Here is a 27,376-nt window from a genome sequence, read left to right as displayed (position 1 = left end):
GCTACTTATAAATAATGTATATAAAGTAATCATAAAAATATACATTACTAGAAAATATTACTATAGTATGTTTAATATATGTGCATACATTTCTCTTCCTGAAAACTAGTCTGGTACATTGGATTATTCGGATTGAAAACACAATAACACAAACAACCATGAAATAGAAGCGTATGTACGCAGTTTTTTGAAATTGATATTATAGCACACTGAGTTATTCAGATTGGAAACAAGAAAAGCTAAGTTACAAATTGAGAAATTTAAATGCAATTTATACGACTTCTTTTCAGTTGTTACTGAATGGGGTTCATTCTAGACGTATTTGTTTTATTCTTTTTGGCAGATATGTACATTCTAATATTGTAGTTAACTACCTCTTATTAATGAGCTAGAAGTGTTTCCCTCGGAGCAAAAGATGTTTTGAGAAAATCTTGAGGGAATTGATATCTCAAAAACTCCGCTATCTTTTGACAAGCCGACAGGTGCCAATAGTTGACAATAATTGAAATGATTAGTTTTAACCTTGAGAATTTTCCGGAATTACTAAAGCTCCCCACTGATGAGAGGAGTTGATATAGCTAATGGTTTTACCAAAACAGACAAGGTAAACAAATACGTACAACCATTTCCTGAATTCCTGTACGTGCTTTTTTCTTATTAACACCTTCCTTCACCACCCCTTTATGAGGGTAGTGCTCTAGCCATTGACGTCCAAGAACAAAAATCTTGCGAATCTATGCTTCTTTGTGTCCAGTCACAAATACAGAACATCTGCTTCTCATATGGGAATTCGAAAGAGTTAAGAAAAATAACAAAACTGTATTTACACAGGTACACAGGTAAATTTATCATTATCATCATAGGGTAAACATTGCTTCAGTGTGGCCAACTTCCAAGATAGACAGGTGGCCAACTTATAGAGTAGTAAGTAACGAATGTCTTATGGGAAAATGCAGGTTCAAGACGAACTAGGCCAAGATAAACAGGTGGCCAACTTAGAGAGGTGGCCAAGTTGACAAGTTTCACTGTATCTTGAAACGCCGTTGTAACTTTCCTTAAACTAAATAAATAAGAGAAAAAAAATTGAAATTTCGTAAGATGCAAGTATCGGGAAAGGAAAATTGATTGACATACTCTGCATTACCACCAAATTAACAGTGTTGCCAGCCCAAAATACAATTGTATTTCTTCAAATGGCACTACAGCAGATTATTACATATTTCAAATGTATATTTGAACGAAAACGTACAATATGGCATTTACCTACGTATTATTCGGTGTTGGAACCTAATGGCGCTACAATATCACAAACATCCAAATTTTGAAGGTCTGTACAGTAGTTTTAACGCAGCTGACAACTGGAACAACGTACATGCGAAGTACTTTAGTGTCGATTACTATGGTCATGATCTGACACTTTCGGAATGAATAGGAATAAAGTTGTTTCAAGATAAATGATTCACCCTGTATATAGCCATTAGGACGGATGGATGTTTCTAGTTTAACGTCCTTTTCAGCAGCAAGGGTGCATAGGACGTGAATCAACGACTTAACGTGGGACTCGAACCACGTGAACTATCGATATAACAATTAGGAACGCCGAGTATAATTACATATTTTATTTTGATAATACGTTCGCCTATATCGTGTACATAGATGAATAGAATTGAAATTATGAAGTATTCTGATATATATATATATATATATATATATATATATATATATATATATATATATATATCAAAAAGAGACAGACAGGGAACAATATTCACTCTGGTACTTTCGACAACATATGTTTCTCTCACTTTGTAATCTAGAACGAGAGAAAAAAATGTAAGACATGATAACTTACTAGCATTAGTTGTTGCTAGTTCCATAGAACTTTTGGTAGCTTTTTATTTTAGAATATTCATCTGCAATTTCTTTTATTCTTTTCTTCCGTTATTTATCTTTTCTCCTCGTCATCTTAATATTTCACGCCATTTGTCTGCATCAACACGTACAACATCAGAATAAAGAATGAATGTTGCAAGATCTGTTGATTAGACTTAATTATTTGGAGTTTCCGTTAGCCCTACATTCGCACAGTTCGATTATTTGGATAATTTTAATGTATAGGCTCTTAATTAAGAACGATAAAGAATAAAAGTATCTTTTCGATAATGCTTTTAAATTTTAGTCATGAAATTGTAGTAGTACATGTTGGTCATTTTATTTTTCAGTGACGGAGAAAAAGCCTAGAATCAACTACAGCAAAATAAGTAATCCTGAGTGTGGGAAATGGCATTCTTTGGATGTTGCTACAGTGGACTTCATAGTAACAACAGAAAATGTTGAACCAAATTGTAAAAGGAATGGACCACCACATCTAGAAGTGCTTTTAGGTATTTCATTACACTTGTTCCTTTTCCTTTGCATATTGCTTAGTTAACAGTGTACTTGATTGGTTGGAGAGCTCCTTCGTGGCTGCATGACTAGCGTACGTGCCTTCTGTACGGGAGACCGGAGATCGATTCCAGTGGGAGCTCATGTAGTTCGGTTTTCACGTTAAACTGTAGATCCCCTTCTTACCGGTGCTAAAAAGAAACGTTAAAGTTCAAACTAAGAATAACAGTTTATCGAATTGAGCTTGAATGCTCCTGTCTAAGTATTAATTTTTTCCCTACGTTTTTGAGTCTACAAGTGTGTTATATTACTTATATTACCCCTTCAGCTTTTACCATTCCTTCGAAGATGAAAGATTAAGTGTTCAGTGTCACAGATGGTAATGAAGTCTGAGATTGTTCTTCCAAAGTTTCCGTAATTTGTGGATATTTTGCATTCCACTGAAGAATTTACTGCATGATCAGGGTAAGTAACACTTACCAATGGCCAGTAGATTTAATGTGTGTGTGTGTATCATATGTAGAGACACGATTTTGTGGTAAATAAGAATTCGTAATTTCGTTATAAAAATATGCGTAAAGCGGGATAAACTCGGTGAATAAAAATTCAATATAAGAACACTACTTCAGTTCTGTATACACTATTTCTTTGGCAGTTACTGTTTATTTCACCTTAATTTCCACTCATCAATTGCCATAACATGAGCTCATGCATGACTATATTAAACAACATTTGAGTTTTTTTAAAAAATAATACTAAGCATCCTCCATTGAATAGAAGTATCATTTAAAGAAAAAAAAAACACATACCAATAACATTAATAGAAGAACATAACTTTAGTGTTCACAGTTTACTTATGCAAATAAGACGTAAGCATTTTTCAATGTTTTCTGGAGTTAAGTTTCTTCTTTTGTCGGTATGTCATTGTAAGAAGAGAGAGCCTTCTCCACATCAATATTCGAAGCTGATATGTACATTAGTTGGAGACACTTTCCAGCGACTTCTGAATGCTCATCTAACATATCCCGCAAAACTCCTTCCACATTATCCACTTCATTAGTAAATAACGTTTGGGGCTCATTTTGTAACTGCATGTAAAATTTCAAAAATTCTCAAAAATGGAAATTTTCATCCCATTGCTAGAACACTTACCATCAGGTTTTGCAAGTCTGGGGAAGATGAAATAATGACGAACTAGTAGCGTTTACTCACGGTTAAACATGCAGAAGGAAGAAATAATGTTAATGAAAAAATAGGTAAGAGCGTCGAAAAATTGACACTTTTGCGTAAATTTCGTGGAATATCAAGACTTGTTGCAAATGTCGCTAATTCGACAGAATTTCGCGTTTAATCGCGAGCGTTATATGGCCTAACGAATAGTGAAAAATATATACTTTAGGTACAGAACATTTTCATAGAAAACTGATACATTTCGCAATTTTTCGTGTCATCAAAAAATCGTGTCTCTAGTCATATGGTGTCATGTTTCATTTTATTATTGTACTTGTTTCATTCAACCCCTTCGCTGGGATCTGCTAATAGAAATAAGATTCTAAATGCAAATTTAAAATAATCTATTATGAAGATTAATGAAAAAGTAACAAAGAATTGGCTACTTACCAATGAACCCTCCCTTGGGAAGCCTAAATATTTTCGGGGGCCGCGGTGGCTCAGTGGTAGAGCGTTCACCTCTGGTGCATGGGGTCACGGGTTCAAACCCTGCTCCTGCCAAGTGAACTTTGTAGTGGACAAACACTATGTGCGTGGGTTTTCTCGGGGTTCTCCCGTTTCCTCCCACTTTCTTCATTCGATCATTTTATTCATTACTCATCATCACCGTCTCCTTTAGCCTAGCCGGTATAACCGTGGGACGTAAAACTCAAAAAATTCATTTATTCATGCCTAACGATTTTCCATACGTTTAAGAACGCCAAGCTGGTTCCGTCTTCAGTGGCCAAGTAACAAGGATAAAAACGGATAAAAGATGTAAAACAAGGAATACATACCACTAAGTAGATGTAATGTAAAGAATTGATCCTGAAATGTCACCAACAAAACAATTTCCAAAGTTATCGACAGAAATTGAACTTATTCTTGCAAAACATAACATATCTGCTTCTAGTATCCCCCAAAAAATCTACAAAAACATCTCACCGGATTTAAAAGTTATATTGTTGATCCAGTAAATAAGTCAGGCATTTACCGCGTTCAGTACGAATGTGACTCCTCAGATATAGGGCAAACGAAACGCAATATTAACACTCGAATTAAAGAGCATATTAGACAATCTAAAGAAGTACGAGAGGGCATGTCGGGATTGGCGCTTCATTGAAAACAACATACATATATAAAACAGGTTAATGTAATAAGTTCAGCAGAAACAAAGAAACAGCGGGAGATTCAAGAACCATTCTTTATTCATGATTATATACCTGCTTTAAATCTCGACACTGGCAACATTGATAGAACTTGGTTACCTGCCTTTGATCATATTTTGAATCTGGCAAAAGTAACGTAACATAGACAGTGCGCTTCCTTCGATTCAGTTCACTCTTATTACGCTTCGCTCTGCTCGTGACATTTCAGGATCCATTCTTTACGTTATATTTACTTAGTGCTATGTATTCCTTGTTTTACATCTCCTATCCGCTTTTATCCTTGTTACTTGGCCACTGAAGATGGAACCAGCTTGGAGTTCTGAAACGTATGAAAAATATTTATGCTTCCCAAGGGAGGATTCATTGGTAAGTAACCAATTTTTTGTTAATTTGAATCATCCTGTCATGCGCTCACTTAATTTTAATTAGTGAAAAAGCTTTAAAATAATACGACAATAAAGGAAAATCAACAAATAAGGCGAAACAAAAAGAATTGTAAATAAGTTGGCAATAGCGCAATAATATAACAAATAATCAGAGCGAGTGGCGTAATGGTGCAGCTTGTATAGAAAGTAAAATTAGTAAACATGTGTAGTAAGCAGCTGTGATAATGAGAAATTGGCTCCATTGTAATGTTAACTATATTTAAAAACTCAACTCAAGCATTTCAGCCATTTTGTCGTGAAAAGGCAGCAGACGACGTTGATTTTAGGATGATTTACATGAATAAGTCGGAAATAGATGATACCACCAATGCGCTGTTTTCACTGACGTCAAGTGTATAGGACTGATATTTGTAGCTCATTACAAAAAAAAAAAAAAAAAAAAAAAAAATCAAATGGAGTCATTTTTGTAAATGGAACAATGCCTTAGAATACTATATAAAGAAAAGTACAAGTGGGAGAACGTCAATGGTGTTTATTGCACGCGCCTATCAAGAGATATCCTCGAAAGAAACGAAGGACAAGTACGAATGCCCGATTCAACAGTACAAGCACCATGAGTTAAAGATGTTGTACTGTTCTCAACACAGCATACACATTCACAAGTTATGTTCTAAAGGATGTCTATTAGATGCACTACAATCATGTAAAGATTGCTGTCCATGTAGCATTTCAGTTGCAATGGTAGAACAGACTGCAGTAATACAGCGTCATATCATCGGGAGTCATTTCTATGTTCTTGGAAACGTTGTCCTTTACCTATCTTCGTAGAAAGAAATATAAAGGAGTACAAATTGTTAGATCGTCTTCTTCAAATTCAACGATGACGAAACATTCGTTAAAACAGACCGTGGTGAGTCATTGACTGTAGGCTGGATAGCCATCATGTTGGAGCCATGTTGTCCTTCTGGTCCCCAGTAGAATGTCACTTAACATTGGTGGAATATGCTACTTAGTAAGTCGGTATACTTTTGGGAGTCTACTTCGCCTTAAATGAAAAACTGCTGTATGATATATTGCTCCACTATCCCTAGGCCCGTATTTATTTATTGTGCGCCCCTATGCTCTAAATAATTTGCCGCCCCTCGCACAAAATTTGTCGCCCCCTTTCCCAAAAACGACCTATATTAGAATTGAATTCACAGTTTTTGGGGTCGCTGAGAGGAGTAGTGAGAGTTTAAAACAATTCAACTTCAAGGTCATACTCCACTCCCCAGGAAGGGGAGGGGACAAGATTTTAAAAGTAATGCAAGACGACAGATATTAGTGTTGAATTCATAGTTCAACAATTATTTGAAGAATTTTTGTCCATTACAACTTTCAACTCTTTTATTATCATTTAGGAGGGGGCGCCGAAATAGTGTTTGCTTACACTTAAGAAATGTCTAGAACCAGCCCTGATAATATCAGACGAATGGCTGCTACAGCGTCCTCAGTTGGTGCTACTTCAATTAAACAACTCAAAGGCTAAAAAAGATATCAAAGTAGCTGAAAACCAGCATTCGGTTGATGAGAAAGCAGACTGGGAACCACGTATCGACAGGATAAGTCACAGACTTAGGTTTAATTCTCAAGACTTTTTGATTTCAATTCCTAGAAATTCATACCTATGGAGTGTCGAGTGTATGCAAATTGGCCTGTTTCCTCCATTCATCATATAAAAAGATGTTTTAGTGCGGGGGTTTCCTCAGAGGATCAGATCTTGTTCACACATATCATATATGCCAGTACTTCAGATCTTTTATCACCTTCTCTTATTTTCAAATACATAATTATTACAGTTTGTAAATGAAGAACCATTTTCAACTTAAAATAATCAAAATCATTGGATCTGTATTTTGTCAGTTAGTATAATCATGGACATAATTAATAATTGTTGTAATTTTCTTGCTTATCAACATACTAAAAGTTGCACTGCTCTGACTTATGCTAAGGCCGCCATCTTAGAAACATAGGGGAGAAGAGGCAGCTTTATTCAGTTTTTGGATCATTTCTGAGAAACGGCTAACTTTAGAAATAAAATGAACATAACCAGTTTAATAGGGCAGAAATTACCTATCAAATACAATATTTAGATTTTTCTATGACTTGTCTTTTGGGATATCTCTTGTTTCTTGTTGTTCGGAAAAATGTCCCTCCCCCTCCCCCTTCCTCTAAATGAATGTTTAGACTATTCTATGTTTTGTGTTTCTTCATTTTTCTAACGAAATGAAAACGCGAATTATATTTGTTTCGTTCTTCAAAATGTATCTACGGTCCTGTCGTCAATATCACGGCTATACCCAAAAGAGCGCCTATTCAAACAATGATTACGAAAAGACATGGTCACATAGCTTAGGAATTTTTTGAAGAGAGAGAAGGATCATTCCACGTCAATTCAACCAAAATTTTGGGGAAATTTAGCCCACTATCTCAGATTTGGATGAAATTTGGTAGTGTTATAAATCTTTTTTATGCTAATTGGAAGTATGTAAATTTTAATGGAATAGCATCAGCAGTTATTGCATTTCAAAAATGAGAAAACAAGCCATGTTTAACGGTCGCGACATCATATTTCCCCGCTTTCGAAGAACACTAAAACAATCATATTTCGGTTCCTATTAATGCCAGAAACATGATTCTTGTTTTTATTCAGATTGTCTTGAAGTTGTTTATCATTAAAAACATGAAAACTTTCCTTAGAGCTGATGGAAAATTTATAAAGTCATTTGAAAGTAACATTTTGTGAAAAAAACTAGAACGCCATTTTGTAAACTTCAAACCTTTATGGGGGCCGCGGTGGCTCAGTGGTAGAGCGTTCACCTCTGGTGCTAGGGGTCTCGGGTTCAATCCCTGCTCCCGCCAAGTGAACTTTGTGGTGGACAAACACCGTGTGCGTGGGTTTTCTCGGGGTTCTCCCGTTTCCTCCCACTTTCTTCATTCCACCATTTCATTCATTACTCATCATCACCGTCTCCTTTAGCCTAACCGGCATAACCGTGGGACGTAAAACTCAAAAAAAATTTTCAAACCTTTATTTCTCAAAATCCCGATCATGGATTTCAATGAATTTGATTTTGTTTGAAAGCTTATTACATTTAGTTTTACATATACAAAAATTGTGATGGGCCATCCAAGCACTGAGGAGATTTCCCAGTCAGTGTTGCCAACTGATTGCGAAATAAACATTTTCCAATGACTTCCATACTATTTAAAATATCCACCCCAAAATTGGTGTAAGTATTCTTCGATATCTTAGAAACACGTCTGTGAGCATTATCACTTGTCAGGGTTGCCTGTCACAGCGTTACACGTATCTGTGTCATATTTTGCAGTAAGCTTATTACATCTATTTTCACTATACAAAAATTGTGATAGGCCATTCAAGCACGGAGAAGAAATAGGGAGTTTCGAAAATTTATAGGTAAAGGAAACACTAAATGGGCATTAGCATTTTTAAATGTTAATCAGAATAACTACCAAAGAAGCAAGTATAATAAAGCTTGATAGTATTATAGGCCTACATGTTACGGCATATAAAATAAATATTCGGTTTTGCTGTGATTAGATATTAATATCAAGTACTTTTTGTAAACGTTTCCCACATTGAAGTAACTACTTGCAGAGACTTTGGAGATAACTGGTATGTTCTGCCAGTAACAGTTGTTATATCAACTTTATGTAAGATGTGAGTAAATGGAACACAACAGGAATCATTTTCAGCCCAATAAAATTAGAGAGATGGACCATGGGGATGCATCGCCTTCATCACTGTTCACTAACTAAAATCTTCATCCAGACTTGTACGCTTCGCTCCAATCTTAATGGAATAGTTCTTTCAAAACAATGCACTGCACGTGTTCTCGGAATAGTTTTTGCTCTCAGAAATCTTTGTTGAAGTGTGGCACGAACAACAGCCATTTCTTCTTTGTACACAAAGAAAAACATGGTGCTAATGATGTTTTCTTCACAGAAATGAAAGATAAGGGCACATGTATTTATTTGATCAGACAATGGTCTCTGAAGGCTTGCTTTTGTCACAAAACCCGGTTAAAAGTTCCACCAATTCCATCGCATGGGGACTTCCTAAGGCTGGTAGCAAAGAATGATCATTTTGCCACCACAACATGGAAATCATTTGCGTGGAAGTAAAGATTTAACCCTAGAAATCATACACCAAAATTTTTTTACACTTTTACGTAGGTGGGGGTCTAGTAGACTCCATGCGGGTATCTCAGTGGAAGTAATTATAAGTGAATATTTCAATCACTACAACATTAGTTCATTATGTGCTACTAGTACTAATGCTATTTTGACATATCCATACTCATTTTGACAACAAAAATTTTCGATATGTTTATCGTAAGAAGTATAGAATTAACCTAACTGTTTACATGTAGCTTCGTAGGAGTAACATTTTACCATCTTTTCCTTTTCTCTAAAGCTATGCTTCCCCTTTCAAGGTTTGTGCAATATCAAACATATCTTTGTAATATTATTTCATCAAACATATTTTTTGCAATAAAATACTCTTATGCGCCTTGTGGAAAAGTTGTTTTAAGGCCGCGTTCTGGTCCAGGTATGTGTGAAACACATTGTGTTGACGAGTCTGACTGTGAGGTGTATTGTAATAGTATACAATCTCTTCCAGTTAAAATACCTTATTCACCCTCTTCTGAATCTGAAAAAAAGTTTCGTTGCCATTAGAAAATTCGATTTCACTTTAACTATTTGTTACGGATCTCGTAAACCATGCCATTTCAAAGTATCTTTCTGCATCACTTTCCTCATGACTATCTTCAGGACTTCCCTCAGAAGATAAAACTCCTTCTTCTGCAAGCCACTCACTTGTCAGACACAACTTCACTAAAGTTACTATCTTTTGGACTCACTGAATCTTCGGTCTTCCTTTTCCTGAACTCATTTTGACTGGCTAGTCGGCGTATCTTGAAACTAACAACAAAATTACACTCACACGTAATAATGTAACACTAACTTCACCGGAAGTAGAGTACTTCCTCTACGCCATTAAAATTATGAATAAAAGAGGTTTATTGTTAGCAAGCAGGTTTATAAATACGTTCATAGTCATGGAAACTAAGAGAAGAAGTGCTACACAGAAAATCACAAAACAAATATAATGAGTTTTCTTTATAGTAAAGTAGATATATGAGTTTTGTTTAATAGACGAGTATTAAGATTTAACATAAAGTTAATTCATCAACGCAATTTATAAAACACCTGTAAAGACTTAAGTCTATATTTAAATGGCAATAAAATGCATTTATCTAACAATGTTAATGTATAGCATAACAAACAATAAATTATTTTTGTTGCGGTCTGGGAGACCCCAGGTATGGAAACTTGGAGTAATGATACAAAACAGCAGAAATCTCGGAAAATATTGCTTGCACAAGGCTAAAACTACGTACGTCACAAAAACACATTTAGATATAAGATGTCACGAAAAATGAAGATTTGATGCAGATTTATTATACCACAAGGCACTTTACCTCTATGGGGTCTGTCAGACGCCACATATGTATTCTAGGGTTAAGAAAGAAGGCTTTGCGGTTTTTATATTGGGCTCCACATCCATCAGTGAAATATTCCACTTTGGTTACGCCAGGAAAATTTTGTTTTGAATCCGACATTACCAGTTTCTGTGTTTGAAAGACTGTTGCTACGTCATGTTCCATATCATCTAAAAGAATGCAGTAATTTTTGTATTGAATAGTCACAGTTAGTTGGAGGAATCGTATTGAGATACAATAGTTTCCTTAATTCTAAGAATAACTATACTACTTATTGTTAGAACAGAAACATCAGACTTTACTTGTTATAGATATACTAGCTGACACGCCGTGCGTTGTGCGGGATAAGCAATATTTGGAAGATTTTCAAATACATTCACTAACTCTGACTTTTGAAAAGTTTTCATGTTTTTAATGATAAACAACTTCAAGACAATCTGAATAAATGAATAAATAAATAAATAAAAGAATCATGTTTCTGGCATTAATAGGAATGGAAATATGATTGTTTTAGTGTTCTTCGAAAACGGGGAAATATGATGTCGCGATTGTTGAACATGGATTTTTTTTCTCATTTTTAAAATGCAATAACTTCTGAACCGCTAATGCTATTCCAATAAAATTTACACACTTGTAATCAGCATAAAACGTTTTATAACACTATCAAATTTCATCCAAATCTGAGATAGTGGGTTAAAAGCCTTGGTTGAACTGACATGGAATGACCCAGGAGCCAATGCGATCGTAAGAATATTTTCAAGAGAAACATACCTGAACTTTTTGTACTAACTTAAGTTGAAAATACTAAATGTATCGTTGCGGTATTAATTCCGGTATGATCTTTAGTGCTGTCATCTTGATGGTATTTCGGAGCTTTTCAAAGATCATGTTTGAGTTGTAGCTATGGCTCCTTGAGTTCCTTTTGGGTATAGCCCTAATATTAACGACATTTTGAAGAATGAAATAAATAGCTTTCGCGTTTTCATTGTGTTAAAAAAAAAAAAATCGAAACACAAAAGTAGCGTTAGTTGGAGAAGGAGGCAGGGGGTAGAATATTTTTTCGATAATCAAGAAACACGACGTATCCTAACATTTACCCTTCACAATAAAACAACATTTGGAGATAAATTATGGCTATTAATCCCAAAAGTATTTCGACATTCCGATAACTTTCGGGAATTTGACCATGATTTGTGGAGAATAGTGAGTCTTGGGAAAAAAAAAAAAAATGAAAAATCTTGTTTGATAGGATATTTTCTACTCTTTCAAATTGGCCAAGTCAATTTTGTTTCTAAAATTACCCGTAAGAAAATCATTATTAATTTTGTCGACGAGCACTTTTGGGGTGGGAAGTCAATTTGCTGATATGTACAATGAAGTGTACAAGTAAGTGAATGACACGTGACACGTTGACCTAGTGTAACGTGACTATGATAACACTATGAGGCATTAAGTACCAGACACCCAAAATAGCATTAAGTAAAGTAAATATATAGTTTCCTCTGACTTTAGGATTCCTTCAATCATGTCATCATTATTCTAACGTATAGTAGTGGTAGTAGTTGTAGTAATAGTTATTATTTGTTTATTTAAAGGACCGGAAAAGATTGGCTTTACGGAGTTTGTATCTGAAGGTTGGCGAAGGCAGGCAGGAGAGTTTCCAGCAATAAGAAAGCGATTGCAGGCGAGGGAATTCCAGTTGAAACCAAGATCAAAGAATAAGGTACGGATTTCAGTATAACTCTTCTTCTTATAATCACCGGTGGAATAAGAAAATAACTTTAAAATGTGATGAAGTTGTTACGTGTAGCTTCCAATTAAAGAGAAGTGATTGTGTTTCTCGTATTTAGACTTCCATGCTATATTACACAGAAACCTGAGAAGTTTTCCAGAATAACTGTTAATCGGTTTCTCTCTGGACAGGTATGAGAACAAAAACAATAGGAGATACCGAAATACAGTTTTCAGATATTAGCGTACACGTGAGGGATCAGGGTTCGATTCACGGCGGGAGCTCATGTGGTTCGGATTCCACGTTAAACTGTAGGTCCATGTCTCATATAGCCTTGCTGCTGAAAGGAACGCTAACTGAAAATCAGCTTAACGGTTTTCAAACACGGATCAAGAATAGATTCCATTTCCATTCTTCCGAAGATAGTAGAAATCTATCATTTCCAGTTGTAATGTTAGTCGCAATAGACCAGAAAATACCTAAAAACATTTTTTATATATATCGATTCATCACTTGAAGAGTTGTATCTTCCTCTACACATTCTCAAGAGTAGACTTTATGAAAGACGGAATCCTGTGCAATTTCTGGTTCCAACATTGATCATTGTAAAGTGAACGCTGTAATAAATAGCAAGGAACGATTTCGTAATATGAATGTAATGTCTCAAGCCCTCTGTTGTAACCGTAAGTAGTAGAGATTTACCATCTGTGGTGTCGGTATTGATCGTAGAGTAGCGCCTTTTCTTATGTCGATTCAGCATTCGATGAACAGATGCCATCTCCATCCTTAATCATCTACTAAAATCGGAAGTGGTAGGAATTTGTTAAACTTCGGTTTCAGTATTTATTCCATACGGCAAAAACGGTAATACATACCGTGAAACGTTTCTTAAATGAATTTACTGATCCAAGAACAGATTCAATGTCGACTGTAATCCCTCTTTTGAAATCGGAAATAGTAGAAATGGATAACCAATAAACAATGCTAGATAGCGAGAAACTCTTTCTTTGATAACAGTTTATTGCCCCAAGAACAGGTTCAGTCTCCGCTCTAATGTCTTTATTGCAGGGTTCGATTTATTAATTTACCAGAGAGATTGGTGGTAGGTAGACAGGGAGGGTTCAAAAATCTGAGATAGCCAAAAGTATCTTTCGTGGAACCTCCTTTGATTAGAGGGCTATTTTATGTTCAAAGACTAGACAATCAATTATGAAAAATAACAAAACAGAAAATGTAGTAAAGAGAATGTAATGCAACTAATTAAATGTGTCTTTTTGAAAGAAAAATAATACTGACGTTTTCGTTGCATATGAACATGCGAACATTGTTCAACATTTCTTACTTTTCCAATAGGATTGTCTGTAGCACTGTGACGTTTCAATTTTATCCACATTGTCGCATATATTTTTTTCGCCATTCAAGAAAGACAAAGGTGGATTATTTATGGATACAAAAAAGAGATTGTTAAATATTACAACCTGCATTCTATTTCTCAGGTCATTCAATGTTTGATTCATTTGCAATAAATTCACGTTCACATTGTGCAGTTGATATCGGTACCACTTCCACAGCTTTCTTAAATTTCTGAACATTAGGAAGCATACAAGAAGAATTGTTCTGGTTCAAGCGAAATTCTTTCACTACAAAGGAAACATCGTTCTTTGGCTGTTTCAACAATTTGGACATTTCATGGATGGCATCTTCTCCGAAGAACACTATTTCAGTTTGATCAACAGGCCAAGAAGCAGGTTAACACTGAAGCATTAAGGAAAAATCTTTATTTGCAAAACGGGAGTTTATGTCTAACAGGGATTGAGGAAACCTCAATGAGAAAGTCTCAAATTTCGTTTTATCATTAGCAATAGTCTCATTCATGGACACTTCCTGGAATGTGTTCTTTGATCTAATTCATTAAGAACATTTTTTCTGGTGAGGGCACTCGGTCGGTGAAGTGTTAAAAGCTTTTCTCAGGCCAGCCAGCCTGAAGGAGGTTTTTCTCTGGGTTCTCTCGTTTCCTCCCACTTTCTTTATTCCACCGTTGCATTCATTTCTCATCATCACCGTCTCCTTTAGCCTAACCGGCATAACCGTGGGACGTAAAACTTAAAGATTCAATTTCTTTCGTTAGAGCGTTGGACTAATATCCACGTGGTCCTGGGTTCGATTCCCGGCCTGTGCTTCCAAATTTTTAGCGTCCACCCACTATCGTGAGGCAAACTGAGGTGTCACGTGACTGAAACATGTGACGGGCACTAGATCTAGAATACTCCTGATACGCCGCACAATAGTCCAAATAGCAAAAAAGCTAGACAAAACCCCAAAAATGAACTCTATCACTGGAACGAACGTCTATAGTCTTTTAGTAGGGGTATGTCCACTCTATATAGAACAGATCTGTTTTTCATCCTGGCATTACTCGTTCATGAGAAAACACCTGTCGAAAATGGATAATTGCGCGTTCTTGTAAAAATTCTTTTCGTGTTTGGTAGTATGGCTGTGCTGTTACTCGTAAGGATGTTGATAGTTATGAAATGCTAAATATTAGTATTGTTGATCGGAACAATAGCAATCCTTTGAGGCCAATAGCAGGCTCCTGAGGCACTTCGTATGCACACTGGAGGCATTTTTACAACACTATATTCAAAATCAATGCTTTGCTATATATTTGTAGACTTAAAATTTTCCTACCAAGTCCAAGGTTTCATTTTCATTTTAATATTTTCTGTGCTCTCTCAATGTTTTTTGTTAGAATTAGCTGCTACTACCTGCTACTTGGAAAACGAAGTGAGCTTCAATGAGTCTGGGCACGCGCTCAATGCTCACAGAGACTGACTGCTAGTCCCGTTGTGTTCTGTCATCTTGCCACCTAGACAAGTCTTCGCGCACATTGTAAATCGCTGGAGGATTTACTATATCCATAGCTCCTGTCCCAATAGAGATGCTCAAAAGTTCCGAAACAGACTTCTGCAGGTATCGTGAGAAATGGTGCCAGAAAAAAAACTCTAGAAAAGATGTAAGCTTAGACTTGCTACAAAGTGATTAATTTCACAAACGAATTTTGTGACTTTTATTGTGCTTGATTGGACAATTTGCACTGTTTTGTTTTCAAATATGTATGTTGCGAGATAGTTTCGTTTCTGTAAACATTTCTTACATGGACTGATTTTTGGTTAAATTCATTATTCATGTTTATATGTGATTTTTCGTTAATGTCCAAAAAGATGTTTATTTTCTTTATAATGAGATCTTTACACTGTAATTTTAATAAGAATAACATTACCACACGTTCTAAATTATTGTTTATAACAACCCAAGATGATAAACCTGATTTTGAAAATGTTGACTTTTTTTCCGCCACCTACATAGGCAACCCGTATCATTGATCTTAAACGGTAAATTATTCTTCACATTGCAGAAGAATCGAAAATAGCCTAATGTGTCTTCAAAAAATACTATATCGACAAAAACGCGCTTTCAATACGCCCGCAAATAGTTTCTCGTCATCCCGGTTCGTGGCAGGGCGATGCAGCGCGATTGCTAGGCTCGATGTAACTGAGCCGTTCCCTGACAGATGGCGTTGGAGCGGCTCAGGCCCTCTGGATGGGCTGTTATGCCAAGTTATTTTGGTTTTTGGAGATTAATATTAAAACCACGGGATGATAAGAGAATAATAGAAAGAAATACAGGGGTGTTATTAAACGCTTGCAGGGACATGGGTTTAGAAGTAAATGCAGATAAAACTAAATGTATGGAAGTTCATTAGGATCATAATACGGCAAATTATGGATGCGTTAAAATATCGAATAATACTTTTGATAAAGTGGATACTTTCAAATATCTAGGATCAATATTAACAGACGAGAAACCATATTCGCGAAGAAACTAAATACCGACTAAAAGCAGGAAATTCGTGTTATTATTCAGTTCAAAATTTCTCGTCGTCGCGAATTCTGTCGAGCAATTTTTAACTAAATATATAAAACTATAATCATGCCTGTTGTTCTGTATGCTGCGAAACATAGTCGCTTACTCGAAAATAACAACATAGACTGAAAGTATTTAAGAACGAGATCCTGAGACGAATATTTAGACCGAAAAGAAACGGGAATGGCGAATGGCGAAAACTACATAACGAGGAACTACATAATTTATACGGTTTACGGTTTACATTGTTAGGGTAGTCAAGTCTAGGAGGCTCAGATGGGCAAGTCATGTAGCCAGGATAAACGAAAATGGGAACGCTTTCAAAGTCTTAACTTGAAAACCAACCAGAAAACGACCATTAGGAAGACTTAGGCGTAGATGGGAGGACAATATTAAGATGGATCTCACAGAAATAGGAGTACAAAAGTTGGCTAAGGATAGAAGTCAGTAGAGAGCTTTCGTGAACGCGGCATTGAACCTCCGGGTTCCATAGGCCATAGAGTTAGTTAGTTTTAGTTGGTTAGTTAATATTAAAACCAGAGCTGCGACTTCCTTTTCGAATTGAGCCAAAGTCACAGATAGCACCTATTCTTGCGGGACTGAATCTATACATACATCCCCGTATCTAGTACCTTTTTACTACGGCGATCAGTCTTGAAAACGGAGATCGTGTATCTTTACTACTTTGGTGTGAATGTAGAGATAAATTTCCAAGAAACTTATTCTTGCAACACTGAATCCATTACAGACAGCTGTTTCTCGTTATCTCTTACTGTTTTTGATGTACAGCGATCAACATTGAAATCGGAAATGGTCTGTTGCTACTACTTTCAGTTTGAGTAGATGCTTAAGAGGAGGAGGAGATGGAACATATTTTTAGGACGGCTCAATTGATTCTAGGAAGTACTTTTTCGCTGTTTCTTACCGTTTGTGCTCCGATCCCTGTCAGCAGACAGACAGGTGGAATGACATTTCCTATATTTATGTATAACATACAGGGTTGGTTGGTTTAAACCAGCTGTTTTTCTCAAAAAAAAAAAAACACTGGTTTAAATCAAAAAACGAAAAATGTTCGTAAAAGTGTAGGTTTTCGTAAAAACTGTATGAACACACATTTGTGGATTATCACGTTTCACTCCCGTATATTATTCGTATTATGTTCAGACCTCAATTCCCCATTCATTATTCAAAGAGATTATACTAGAAAAACAACTTTTTTAAAATAAGTTTATGAATATTTCTTTTGTGATTTTTTTTAATAGTTTGTTATCCAATTGAAATCAAAGAAATTCTAAATATTGTTTCGTGTTAATAATGTTAACTATTGATAAAATACATCGAAATGACTTACTTTTTGGGGGAGGGGGTCATACAAATCCCTCGAGAGGCATTTATTGAAATCAGAAGTATCTTTGGTATCTATTTATGTATAAAAGGATCAGAGTCAAAGTAGACTCAAATAATTCGTATCTTTAGTCACTTTTCTTAGTGATATGCAAATTAAGTCGTTTTATTTCTTTAACTTGGAGTAATGAAAGTCATAGTGGACTAACTTGGACTAAATTAGTTCTTCTGTACTCTTGCAGTATTTTGAAATTGTCCATATGTAATTCTGTATAATGGTTTCACTTGTGCAACTGTTTATCTTTTTGTCCTGAAATGACTCTTGACAGTTATATTAACAAGTACGTAAAGATTAGTTCAACGTATTTTTATCAGGAATCCTTCGTGAGTGAGTCGGCAGACGTATCGCATTTGTGGCAAATTAGTCCCGATTTCGAGTTCAAATGGAGGATAATTTCTTTCGGAAAGCGAGCAAAGGTTTGGATTCCTATTTAAGCTTATGGGTCCCCTTCCAGCATAACCCGGTTGTTGCATAATGACACCAAGGCGAAACAAACTCATTTCTATCCATATGTGATATAAATACATAGAGCAAATTATTTAAATAAAAAAAAACGGTTTAAACAAAAAAAAACAGGTTTAAACCAAAAAACCGGGTTTTTGGTTTTTCAATAAAAACCATGGTTTTTGCCAACTCTGATACTATAGTTTGGAATCAAAAAATACGACAATTTAAGAGCTATTACACGAATCTCAACGAAAAATCCGAAAACTGTGACATAAAATCGGTGTAGACATATCGATGTAGACGGTTGTATAGGTATGACTAAAAGAAATTTTGAAATATGTGTCACAGAACTTCGTAAGAAAGTCTTTTGAAATATTCAAAGAAATATTGTAGACTCGAGAATTTTATCTGGAGTGGAAAAGTAAACCCAAAGATCGATTTTTGAAACTTTCAGTACTTTATTGTTAACTTTTCAACTCTAATTTGAAGAAAAGAATAGCGCAAACTATAAAATAATATGAACTATTTTTAAAAGCTCTCGTTCGTAATGAAATAATTAAAATATACAGGGTGTCTCAAAAGTCCCCTGGCATAGGGTAACTGTTATTATCAGGGTTACAATAAAATGTAAGAGGGGAAACCTTCTCCAAATATAATGTTTTCAATCTAAAATGAAGGACTTTAAAAAAAAATTGAACGAGCCGTTTGGGCTGTAGACTCTTTATGCGCCCAATGTTAAATGAAAATGAAACGTTGCCATTTACAACATAAGTGAATACTGTCTGTTACGCTAACGTGTCAATGGCCAACTCTTACAAAATTTGTCAACTTCCGTTTTGTCCTTCCCTCGCCCAGCCCCAGGTAAATGGCAATGTTGCATTTTCATTTAACATTGGGCGCATAAAGAGTGTACAGCCCAAACGGCTAGTTCAATTTTTTTAAGAAAAGTCCTTCATTTTACATTGAAAACATTATATTTGGAGAAGGTTTCCTCTCATATTTTATTGTAACCCTGATAATAACAGAGTTACCCTATGTCAGGGGACTTTTGAGACACCCTGTATATAAGTTAATAAACGAAAAGATGTAGAAGTTTGACATCAACAATTTCGAAATTACTATCTACGAACTAAGTCTTTTATGCCATGTTTTAGCAGTAAATGAAAATTGTTTAAATACAGACGTCCACTGTAAAATCCTTAGTCGAGGTATCGGTCAATTCTGAATAGGGAGTACCAAGTATGAATCTCTTGATCCACATAAGAATGTAGTCTCTCTTTTCACAGCTCAAAACCCTGGTCCTGCCTAGGAATACTGTACTGGTGAAAAATTGCATTGTTACAGTTTTAGTGGTGTTGGTTGGTTGATTAGAGTTTAGCAGTGGAGCTGTAGAGGACATGGACGTACAGCTTAACGTTCACATGAGGTTGCACCGGGAATCGAACTGTCATCTTCTGAATGAAACTGTCCCCTATCAAATAGTTTTGAAGGTTACAAAACAAGTAGGTGTCACACGTGGCCAATCGTTCTCTCATAGATCGTCATAGTTATTCTGCCATTATTGGCAGGTCACTTGCCGCAGCTGAGAAGCTCCCATACTCCACAGTCTTCCGTTAACTTCTTCGTCTTCTGCTTTGATGTCGTGCATTAATTGTAGTCTTTCCTGTCACCATGCCTTTTAATGCTCCCCTCGTGATACAGTTCCTTAGCCAATATCCCAGTCAGTTTCTCTTCCTTTTCTTAATAGTATCTATAATTGTTCTTTTTTCCCCACTATTTCTAATTCCCTCTCATTCGTACAGTATAATACTCCACGCGGAGTCTTTTTCTCAACTCTTTATTCAAGGTCCCATAAAATAGTCTTTTCTTCCTCCTAAAGGCTTCTTACGCCATTCCTATCCCTGCTTTTATATCACGTTCGCACTTCACATCATCACTAATACTACTATTCAGGTATCTGAAACTATTCACCTTTTCTATTTTCTCCCCCCCCCCCCCAACTTCTATATTTGACACATGTAAGAATTAAAAAACGCACTCTCGAACGGTTATAGTCGCTTATTCTTTATTGCCAACATAATAACTTCTGGATCCTCTATCTTATAACTAAATCATTTGGTGAGCCCAAAACCAATCAGTGCGCTATATATAAATATCTGTCTAACATATAGTCTAACATAACTTCAACAACTCTATTAACTTCCTTAAATCAGTTATATAAATGATACATCTCGTAATCCCACAAATCATCAACTACTGAATCGACGTTTCTCTATACCCGAACGCACACATGAACTAAATAGTTACCAATAACAAATCTTCAAGTGTTTCTCATAAACAATTAAACAAAGTGTCGTTAATAACGTTGCCTTGTTTGCCAATTGTACACCTGGCACCAACAACTTAGCCTTTCACGCCAACCCTATAATTTTATTTATTTATTTATTTTTTAATGCTTCTACTCTTCGAGAGATCAACATTACTGACACTCTAGTTTCCACAATCTTTCTTCTAATTTATCTGTCTTTGCACTGTCTCTTCCTATTTCCTTCCTTTTATGATCATAACTTCTGTCTTCTTTTTCATCTACCAACAACTACATATTTAACTCTTGTATCTCTTTCGATTCCAAAGCTACTCTCCAATTCACAACCCAACTTTTTGCTTTTTATTCCATATCTGACCTTGCCCCGTCTGTTCTACATAATTAAAACTTTTCTTGTCTTTCAAATAATGATCTGTATATTCGTATTCAGCGACCCTGAATTCTGTCTTCTTCTGGGAAGTACCGTTCATTTCTTCTTGTGTGCATGTTCCTGGTGCCACTGTAGTAATGTACTGAAAGTACATGTATTCAGGCTTCATCCGATGTTCACTCCAACGAACATTACTAGACTTTTCTTATAATCTACTTCAGCCATACTTATGACCAATTGACATTGTCTGCTTTCTTTCTGGGCCATCACTTGTTCTGACTTGCCATTATGGAGACTGTTTAGTACAAAATCGTCCATTGTATAGGAATTTTCTTCTTTTGCTTCTGCAGGACCAACAGCCAAATTATCCAAAACTTGTTGAATTTCTTCTACACTAGACGAATTTCTTATCCTCCATGTGTTTGTCCTCCGCCATTGGTATCTCATTAACTCCTTTATTTGAGGGGTACATTTCTCTTTTGGGACAACACTTAACAAAGTGGTGGTATGCATTACAATTTCTACATCGTGCATCTCGCGCTGGGCACTGGTATATGGGATGTTGTCTTCCACATGCCGAACAACCATATGTCTGCCGTGAAGAAATACCACAAAAATTGCTTTTAGTGGGAGTATAACGATTTGCTGGAGTTCGTAATTGTTCCAATCGTGTGTCTGTGTTATAAAATATGGTGACTTCTTTCTCAAGCAGTTCTATCTGATTGGCCATATCTATAGCAGAATGCATGATCAAATCAGACACTGAAAGCATCTTCTTTCGTGCAACTTCACTGGTGATACCACATACGTACTATTTGATCTCTCAATGCGTTTTCTCGGAAGGCTCTAAATTTACAAAGATTTGCTTGTTTAGCTACAGAATATAGTCCTGTCGACAATGAAGTTCGATGTGTGCTGGAAATGCTTTACTAAAAGATCCTTTATAGTTTCATAAGCCAATTCTGGTGCTTTGCGTGCACTTGCAAGCTCCTTCAGGATTTTATAAACCGAACTGCCAATTAGAGATAATAATATGCAATTTTTTGTGAGATGGTACATCATTTGTTAGACAATACTGCTCATACTGTTCAATGTAGGTTTCGACATCGGGTTCATCAGTATCTAATGGCCCACAATATGGTACCAATTTGTTTTTCTGCCATCGCCTAACTTCGTGGATTCTGTTACAAATATTCGTCGTCAATTGTAAGAATTAAAAAAGTACTCTCGAACGGTTATAGTCACTTACTTTTTATTGCCAACACAAGGACTTCTGGATCCTCTATCTTATAACTAAATCATTTGGTGAACCCAAAACCAATCAGTGCTCTATATATAAATATCCGTCTAACATATAGTTACTTCAACACAACTGTATTAACTTCCTTAAATCAGTTATATAAATGATACATCTCGTAATCCCACAAATCATCAACTACTAAGTGTCGTTAATAACTTTGCCTTGTTTGCCAACTCTACACCTGGCACCAACAACTTAGCCTTTTACGTCAATCCTACACATGTCTTGTAAATCTCTTCCCTTGCTCAGTCTGTTTCCCTTCGTAACTGTTTGTTTAACTTCCTGTACATCTTTCTGCTCTCTTCTGTATCAACTAGTTTCCACGTCTTCCTTTCCCTCATTTTCTGCCACATCTGTTCTGTAATCCATAATTTCTTATCCTTTTTGTGTTCGCGGTAACCTACTACTTCTTCTGCAACCTGCTGTGTGCAAAGTTTAATATTCTTCCATCGTCTGTTTCTACTTACACCTATCCTTTCGTCGTTTTTCAACTTTTCAGTATTCAACATCTTGTTGCCTACTTTTCTTCTGAGTACATTTTTCAGTTGAATATACACTTCGGCCATGAAAAGAGGCATTATCGTGATTGAAGAGTAAACCATTTTAGAGAGCAAAACTTTGGATGTCAGTTAGTTATAACCTCATGTAATATTGTAACCTAATAGCTGTGAATAGTCACTCTTATAGAAGAACACAGTGCACGTGATTCATCTGTGCTGCTGGGTGGTGGATTACCTTCGGGCATGCAAAATGGATTTCCTGACGAATTTGGCAGTCATCAAATGTCATGCACATCTCATGATTGGCTACAGTCTTGGAAATTATATGGTGTCCACCCAGGTTTAACACACCTAGTTTTCAGGAGCACTTCCAGCTGTCTCTGATTTTCCAAAATCTAACAATCGATGGATATCTATCGTGAAACCACTGTCTTCATTTTGAGTTAAAATTGCGCACATTAACGAGTTTCCAATGTGTGAAGTTGCTTGTTTCACCATAAGTGCATCGTAGAGTTTTTCGGTGTTGTTGTCCATAGTGGTCTTAGTACAGCCCCATTGAAATTCCTTGTACCACCTAAAAGCCAAAGTGCCATTCCGGAAAGTTAACCTCAATAGCTTATGTTAATGTCTATCATGCAAACCAACACAAAATCATGGATCGAAATGTTTTCTTTTGATAGCTCCATTTCAATGTTTGAAGTAGAATGATTTGTGTTGTGACTAATTTCTTCTTGTCTTCATTTTTATAAAACCCTGGCCTGTTAGAGGAAAGCAGATACTTTTTCAGTTGGTTGGTTGATTGGTCATTAATAACGGCGGAATAATATTTCTTTTCAGCAGCGATGCTGTATGAAACGTAACATAGAATTCGAAACACATAACCCTCTACCAGGAATCGAACCCGGATCTCCCACGCCAAAGATGCGCACGGTAATTATATATACAAGAGGAAATTCTACGTTTTTTCGTGTTGCAAAACTTTTGGAGTTCCCTTTGTATTGATTTATGTATAATTTTTCCGATCACATCTTCTATGGCTCATAATTTTTCAGCTAATGTGCTTCGAAAACAGATTTTTTGCATTTTTGAGGCTGATTCTGTTTGTTCTAAAGGATTATCTTCTAAACTGTGGTGTATTAGGTTTTTGGTTTACGAGCCTCGTCTGTTTATTATGTGTACAGAACTGGCGATAGATGTAGTTAGATTGTCTGTCGTCTTGGAAAAATAAGTCTATTCAGCGTCATAAAAATATCGCATCTTCTCTACAAAGATGGAGCAACGAGGTATACTCGGATTTTCTTTGGCTGAATAAAAACGCGAACAGGAGTTCCGAAAAGTGTGCTGGAAGAGTATGATGCTGAATGCATAGACCAGCAAATTTCAACAGGTTCTATTACCCTTACCAATTTCCTGCGTTCAGGTTGATCTTTACCACTATGAGAGCCATTGAAGAACCCATTCGGAATGACCAGCGGATCCATCTGCAAATAATCGGCAGAAAAATTCAATTTTGTAGGTCCACATGGATATGTGCATGATAACTATAGAAGTAGACAATATTGTATGTATGACACACCGTGCAGAAAGGGATTTATATATATAATCTTGAGATCACTTATAATATGATAAATATTTCGTGATATCTAGTTTTTATTTTCTGGCAGTAACAATTCTTCTGTTTAATTTTCAGGACGAGGAACAATGGGTTTCCATCGATAATGAAGGATATGAAGTGAAACCTATGCGTGTAACGTTACTTCCTAAAAAATTATATCTTTATTGTACAAATGATGCTCTTCTTGAAAATGTGTAACTAAACGAATATGTAGCTTTATTTAATCAATAAAAATTAAATAGTCTCTTTATTCATTTTATTAGTACATCCTTTATAAATAATGTAATACAAGTATACCTTGTGCGTTAAGAATATTCAATGTGTTAAGAATATGTTTGAGCTGCTTTCTACACGTAGTTTGAGGTCACCGAAAACCTTCAGAACTCTCGAGTTGGTGTTATACAGGTGTGTAGTTGATGACGAGAGGACGGTCGTTTTCAGGAGACTTCTCGGGTAGATAGTACTTCACGTCTCAAATTTAACGGATAATGTTCTGTAAAGCTAGCACTCTGTCTTAGAACTTCCTATTCTTGTTGTGACTCATTGGTGTTCGCGGTCCCTGGTTCGATCCCAGGCCAAGTAAATTTGAGGTGGGCAACATCGTACTCGTGGGTTTTCTTGTGATCCTCCCACATCCTTATTCCACCAATTATTTCATTGATTATCCACTGTTAGCCTGCAGGGACGTAAAATTGAATGATTTTATTTTTTTCGTTGTATAAATATCAGTGCTTCCAGTACATATTTTATTTCCTCTGGCAACTTCGTCGTTAAAATTTCATTAGTTATTGATCATTATGGACATAAAGTAAGGATAAGTGTCATGAATATTAATTTATAGAATGTAGTTATACTATTGAAGTTTCGTGTCTGTTTAATGATGATGTCTAATTACGCTTTCCAAACAGAAGAGGAGACGCTGAAGTAAGGCTCTACGTTTCCTTGATTTTGGCATCTACAGAAACTAATTCATTCAGAGCCTTTTGCGGGATATAAGAGTGGAGAGGTGTGAAATTAGATCCAACTGAATGGAGGTGGAAGAAAGAAGGAAATTATCTTCAACCTGTTCCTTCTCACCCAAAGCCTGATGATCTCGTGAATTTGATACCATGTATTTCGAAAGATGATTACAACTTCAGATGCACGTGCTGAAGATATCAACTTATATGCAGCAACTTTTGTGGTCATTGTACTGGCTATGGATGCAGTAGTCGTGATCTGGTAAAAGAGGAAGACTAGCTAATCTACCTTCTTCTGATGATGAAAAAGCAAATAGAAATGAGGCTGCTGAACCATTTCTTCTCTGTCGTAAAATTAAATAAAGCACAGAACTCTTTCCTTAAAATTCGAGAGCTTCACTGAAGATGTTATTTTTTCTATTATACAATGTGCGATTTTGGTATTTTTATTTCTAAAATGTATATTAATTATTGATGAAGTAATTATCTATCGATACTTGTAATTAAAGAGTAAACTGAACTTTCAATTTAGTATGATTTCTTATAGATGTGTAAATGTTTAAATTACAATGCCTACCTGAAGATGGAAGCTTCCATTATTGTATTATAACTGTACCTAAACTTGTCACTTTTACTGTAACCTTAAAATCTTGCCATAACTGTAAATATATTATAGAATCTATTCAGAATATTGCTGCAAATTCCTCGAAATTCTTAAATTATTGAATCTTATGATATCACTATTATTGATGTCACGGTAAATTACGCATTCCACCTTCCATTATATAAAAGCTATTAGCTACGTTAGTTTTAAAGATACATCAATTATACATACCTCATTGGAAAGCTCTTGAAGTAACTAATAGTGATTGTTTGAGGTCGGGTTTTAGAATTCGTAGCGGTTACGGAGATATTTGAGCTTAAACATCAAAAACAGAACTGAGAGCATTCCATTTTTTCACTTCATGACGCATAGAAATGGCGGCAACAAATAAAAATGCTTTAGCCTATAAAACACTTTCCAGTGTGTTCTCTCATAAATGGCGCCAAAACAAAGTTGTTATCTTAAAATGATCTATAGTTATAATAGTTTGAAATTTGAGAGACGAATTCGGTTGGCAGCCATGTTGATGACGTCATATCTCCGTTTCCTTAAATGGAATTTCTTGGGACTTTTAGTATGTTCATATATAGATATAGTAGAATTGATGCTGAAAATTTCAGCTTGTTATTACAAATTTCCACCTTCAGGTCTATTAGCAGTACATCACATAAAAAAGTCAGTGCATATGAACATACATATCCATCCAAGTTCTTTTTTTTTTTTTCCTTAAAGATGTAATGTAATCCATATGTATAAGCATACGAAGGCTCTTGAGAAATTAATTTTATTTAGTACCTTTAGGTAAATGGGCATCATATGCAGACACTAATTAATGTCATCCTGTTGGGGTTACCAACAGACCTTACGAAGAAAGAAATCGTATTCATACTTGAAGAAACAAATAATAATACAAAAGCACGGTGATTGGATAGTAACGTGCTAATTTCTGGTATGGAAATTCGTTGTAGATTCAATAGAGAATGCATTCAGGGAGAACTCCCAAGGAAATTTACTCAGGAGAAAACATTTCCCCAAATAATAATAATAATCTACTGAAATTGATAAATGAAAGTTCTCTGAATTCAATACTAGTACGCAAAAAGTTAAGACGGTAACATGTCCATGAGCTTTCTAGTAATTCTCCAGTACTATTATCGAACTACTTTTTATACATTAACAATATTACTTGAGTATCGTAAATTGTTTACATTAGTCCATGAAATGTACAGATGGTGATCAGAAAAATAGAAACACCTGTGGTTGGCAATACGTCAGATATATGGGTTGGCAGTGGTGTCGTGGCGCCCGCAGCGCCGGACCGCTTGTGGTGGTGTGTTAGGTCGGTCTCCATACTACGTCAGGCGCAGTGGAACAGCAGTGTCCAGTGGCTGCAGCAGACGAAGGTAGTGTAAAATGGGAGACCTCTCAGATTTTCAAAGAGGGCAAATTGTTGGTGCGCGGTTATGTGGAGTGAG

At 35.8% G+C, this 27,376-nt stretch overlaps 1 protein-coding gene across 2 annotated transcripts in view; it reads left to right on the top strand.

The window, feature by feature from the left end:
• The window catches only part of Mulk (acylglycerol kinase-like protein Mulk), an 85,930-nt gene extending 61,348 nt beyond the window's left edge, over positions 1-24,582 (top strand). For both annotated transcript variants that reach the window (XM_081770035.1, XM_081770036.1), the window contains exons 6-8: positions 2,223-2,384; positions 12,315-12,442; positions 24,414-24,582. In XM_081770035.1, the coding sequence (XP_081626161.1) occupies positions 2,223-2,384; positions 12,315-12,442; positions 24,414-24,536 (413 nt within the window). In that variant the 3' untranslated portion in view covers positions 24,537-24,582. The remainder of the gene's footprint in view (positions 1-2,222; positions 2,385-12,314; positions 12,443-24,413) is intronic.
• The last annotated feature ends 2,794 nt before the right edge of the window (positions 24,583-27,376 follow it).

This window comes from Thermobia domestica, chromosome 8 (genome assembly GCF_964235325.1).
Source record: "Thermobia domestica chromosome 8, izTheDome1.hap1.1, whole genome shotgun sequence".
Lineage (NCBI taxonomy): Eukaryota > Metazoa > Arthropoda > Insecta > Zygentoma > Lepismatidae > Thermobia > Thermobia domestica.
Note: the sequence above shows the minus strand (reverse complement) of the source record. Positions and strands in the feature narration are given on the sequence as shown.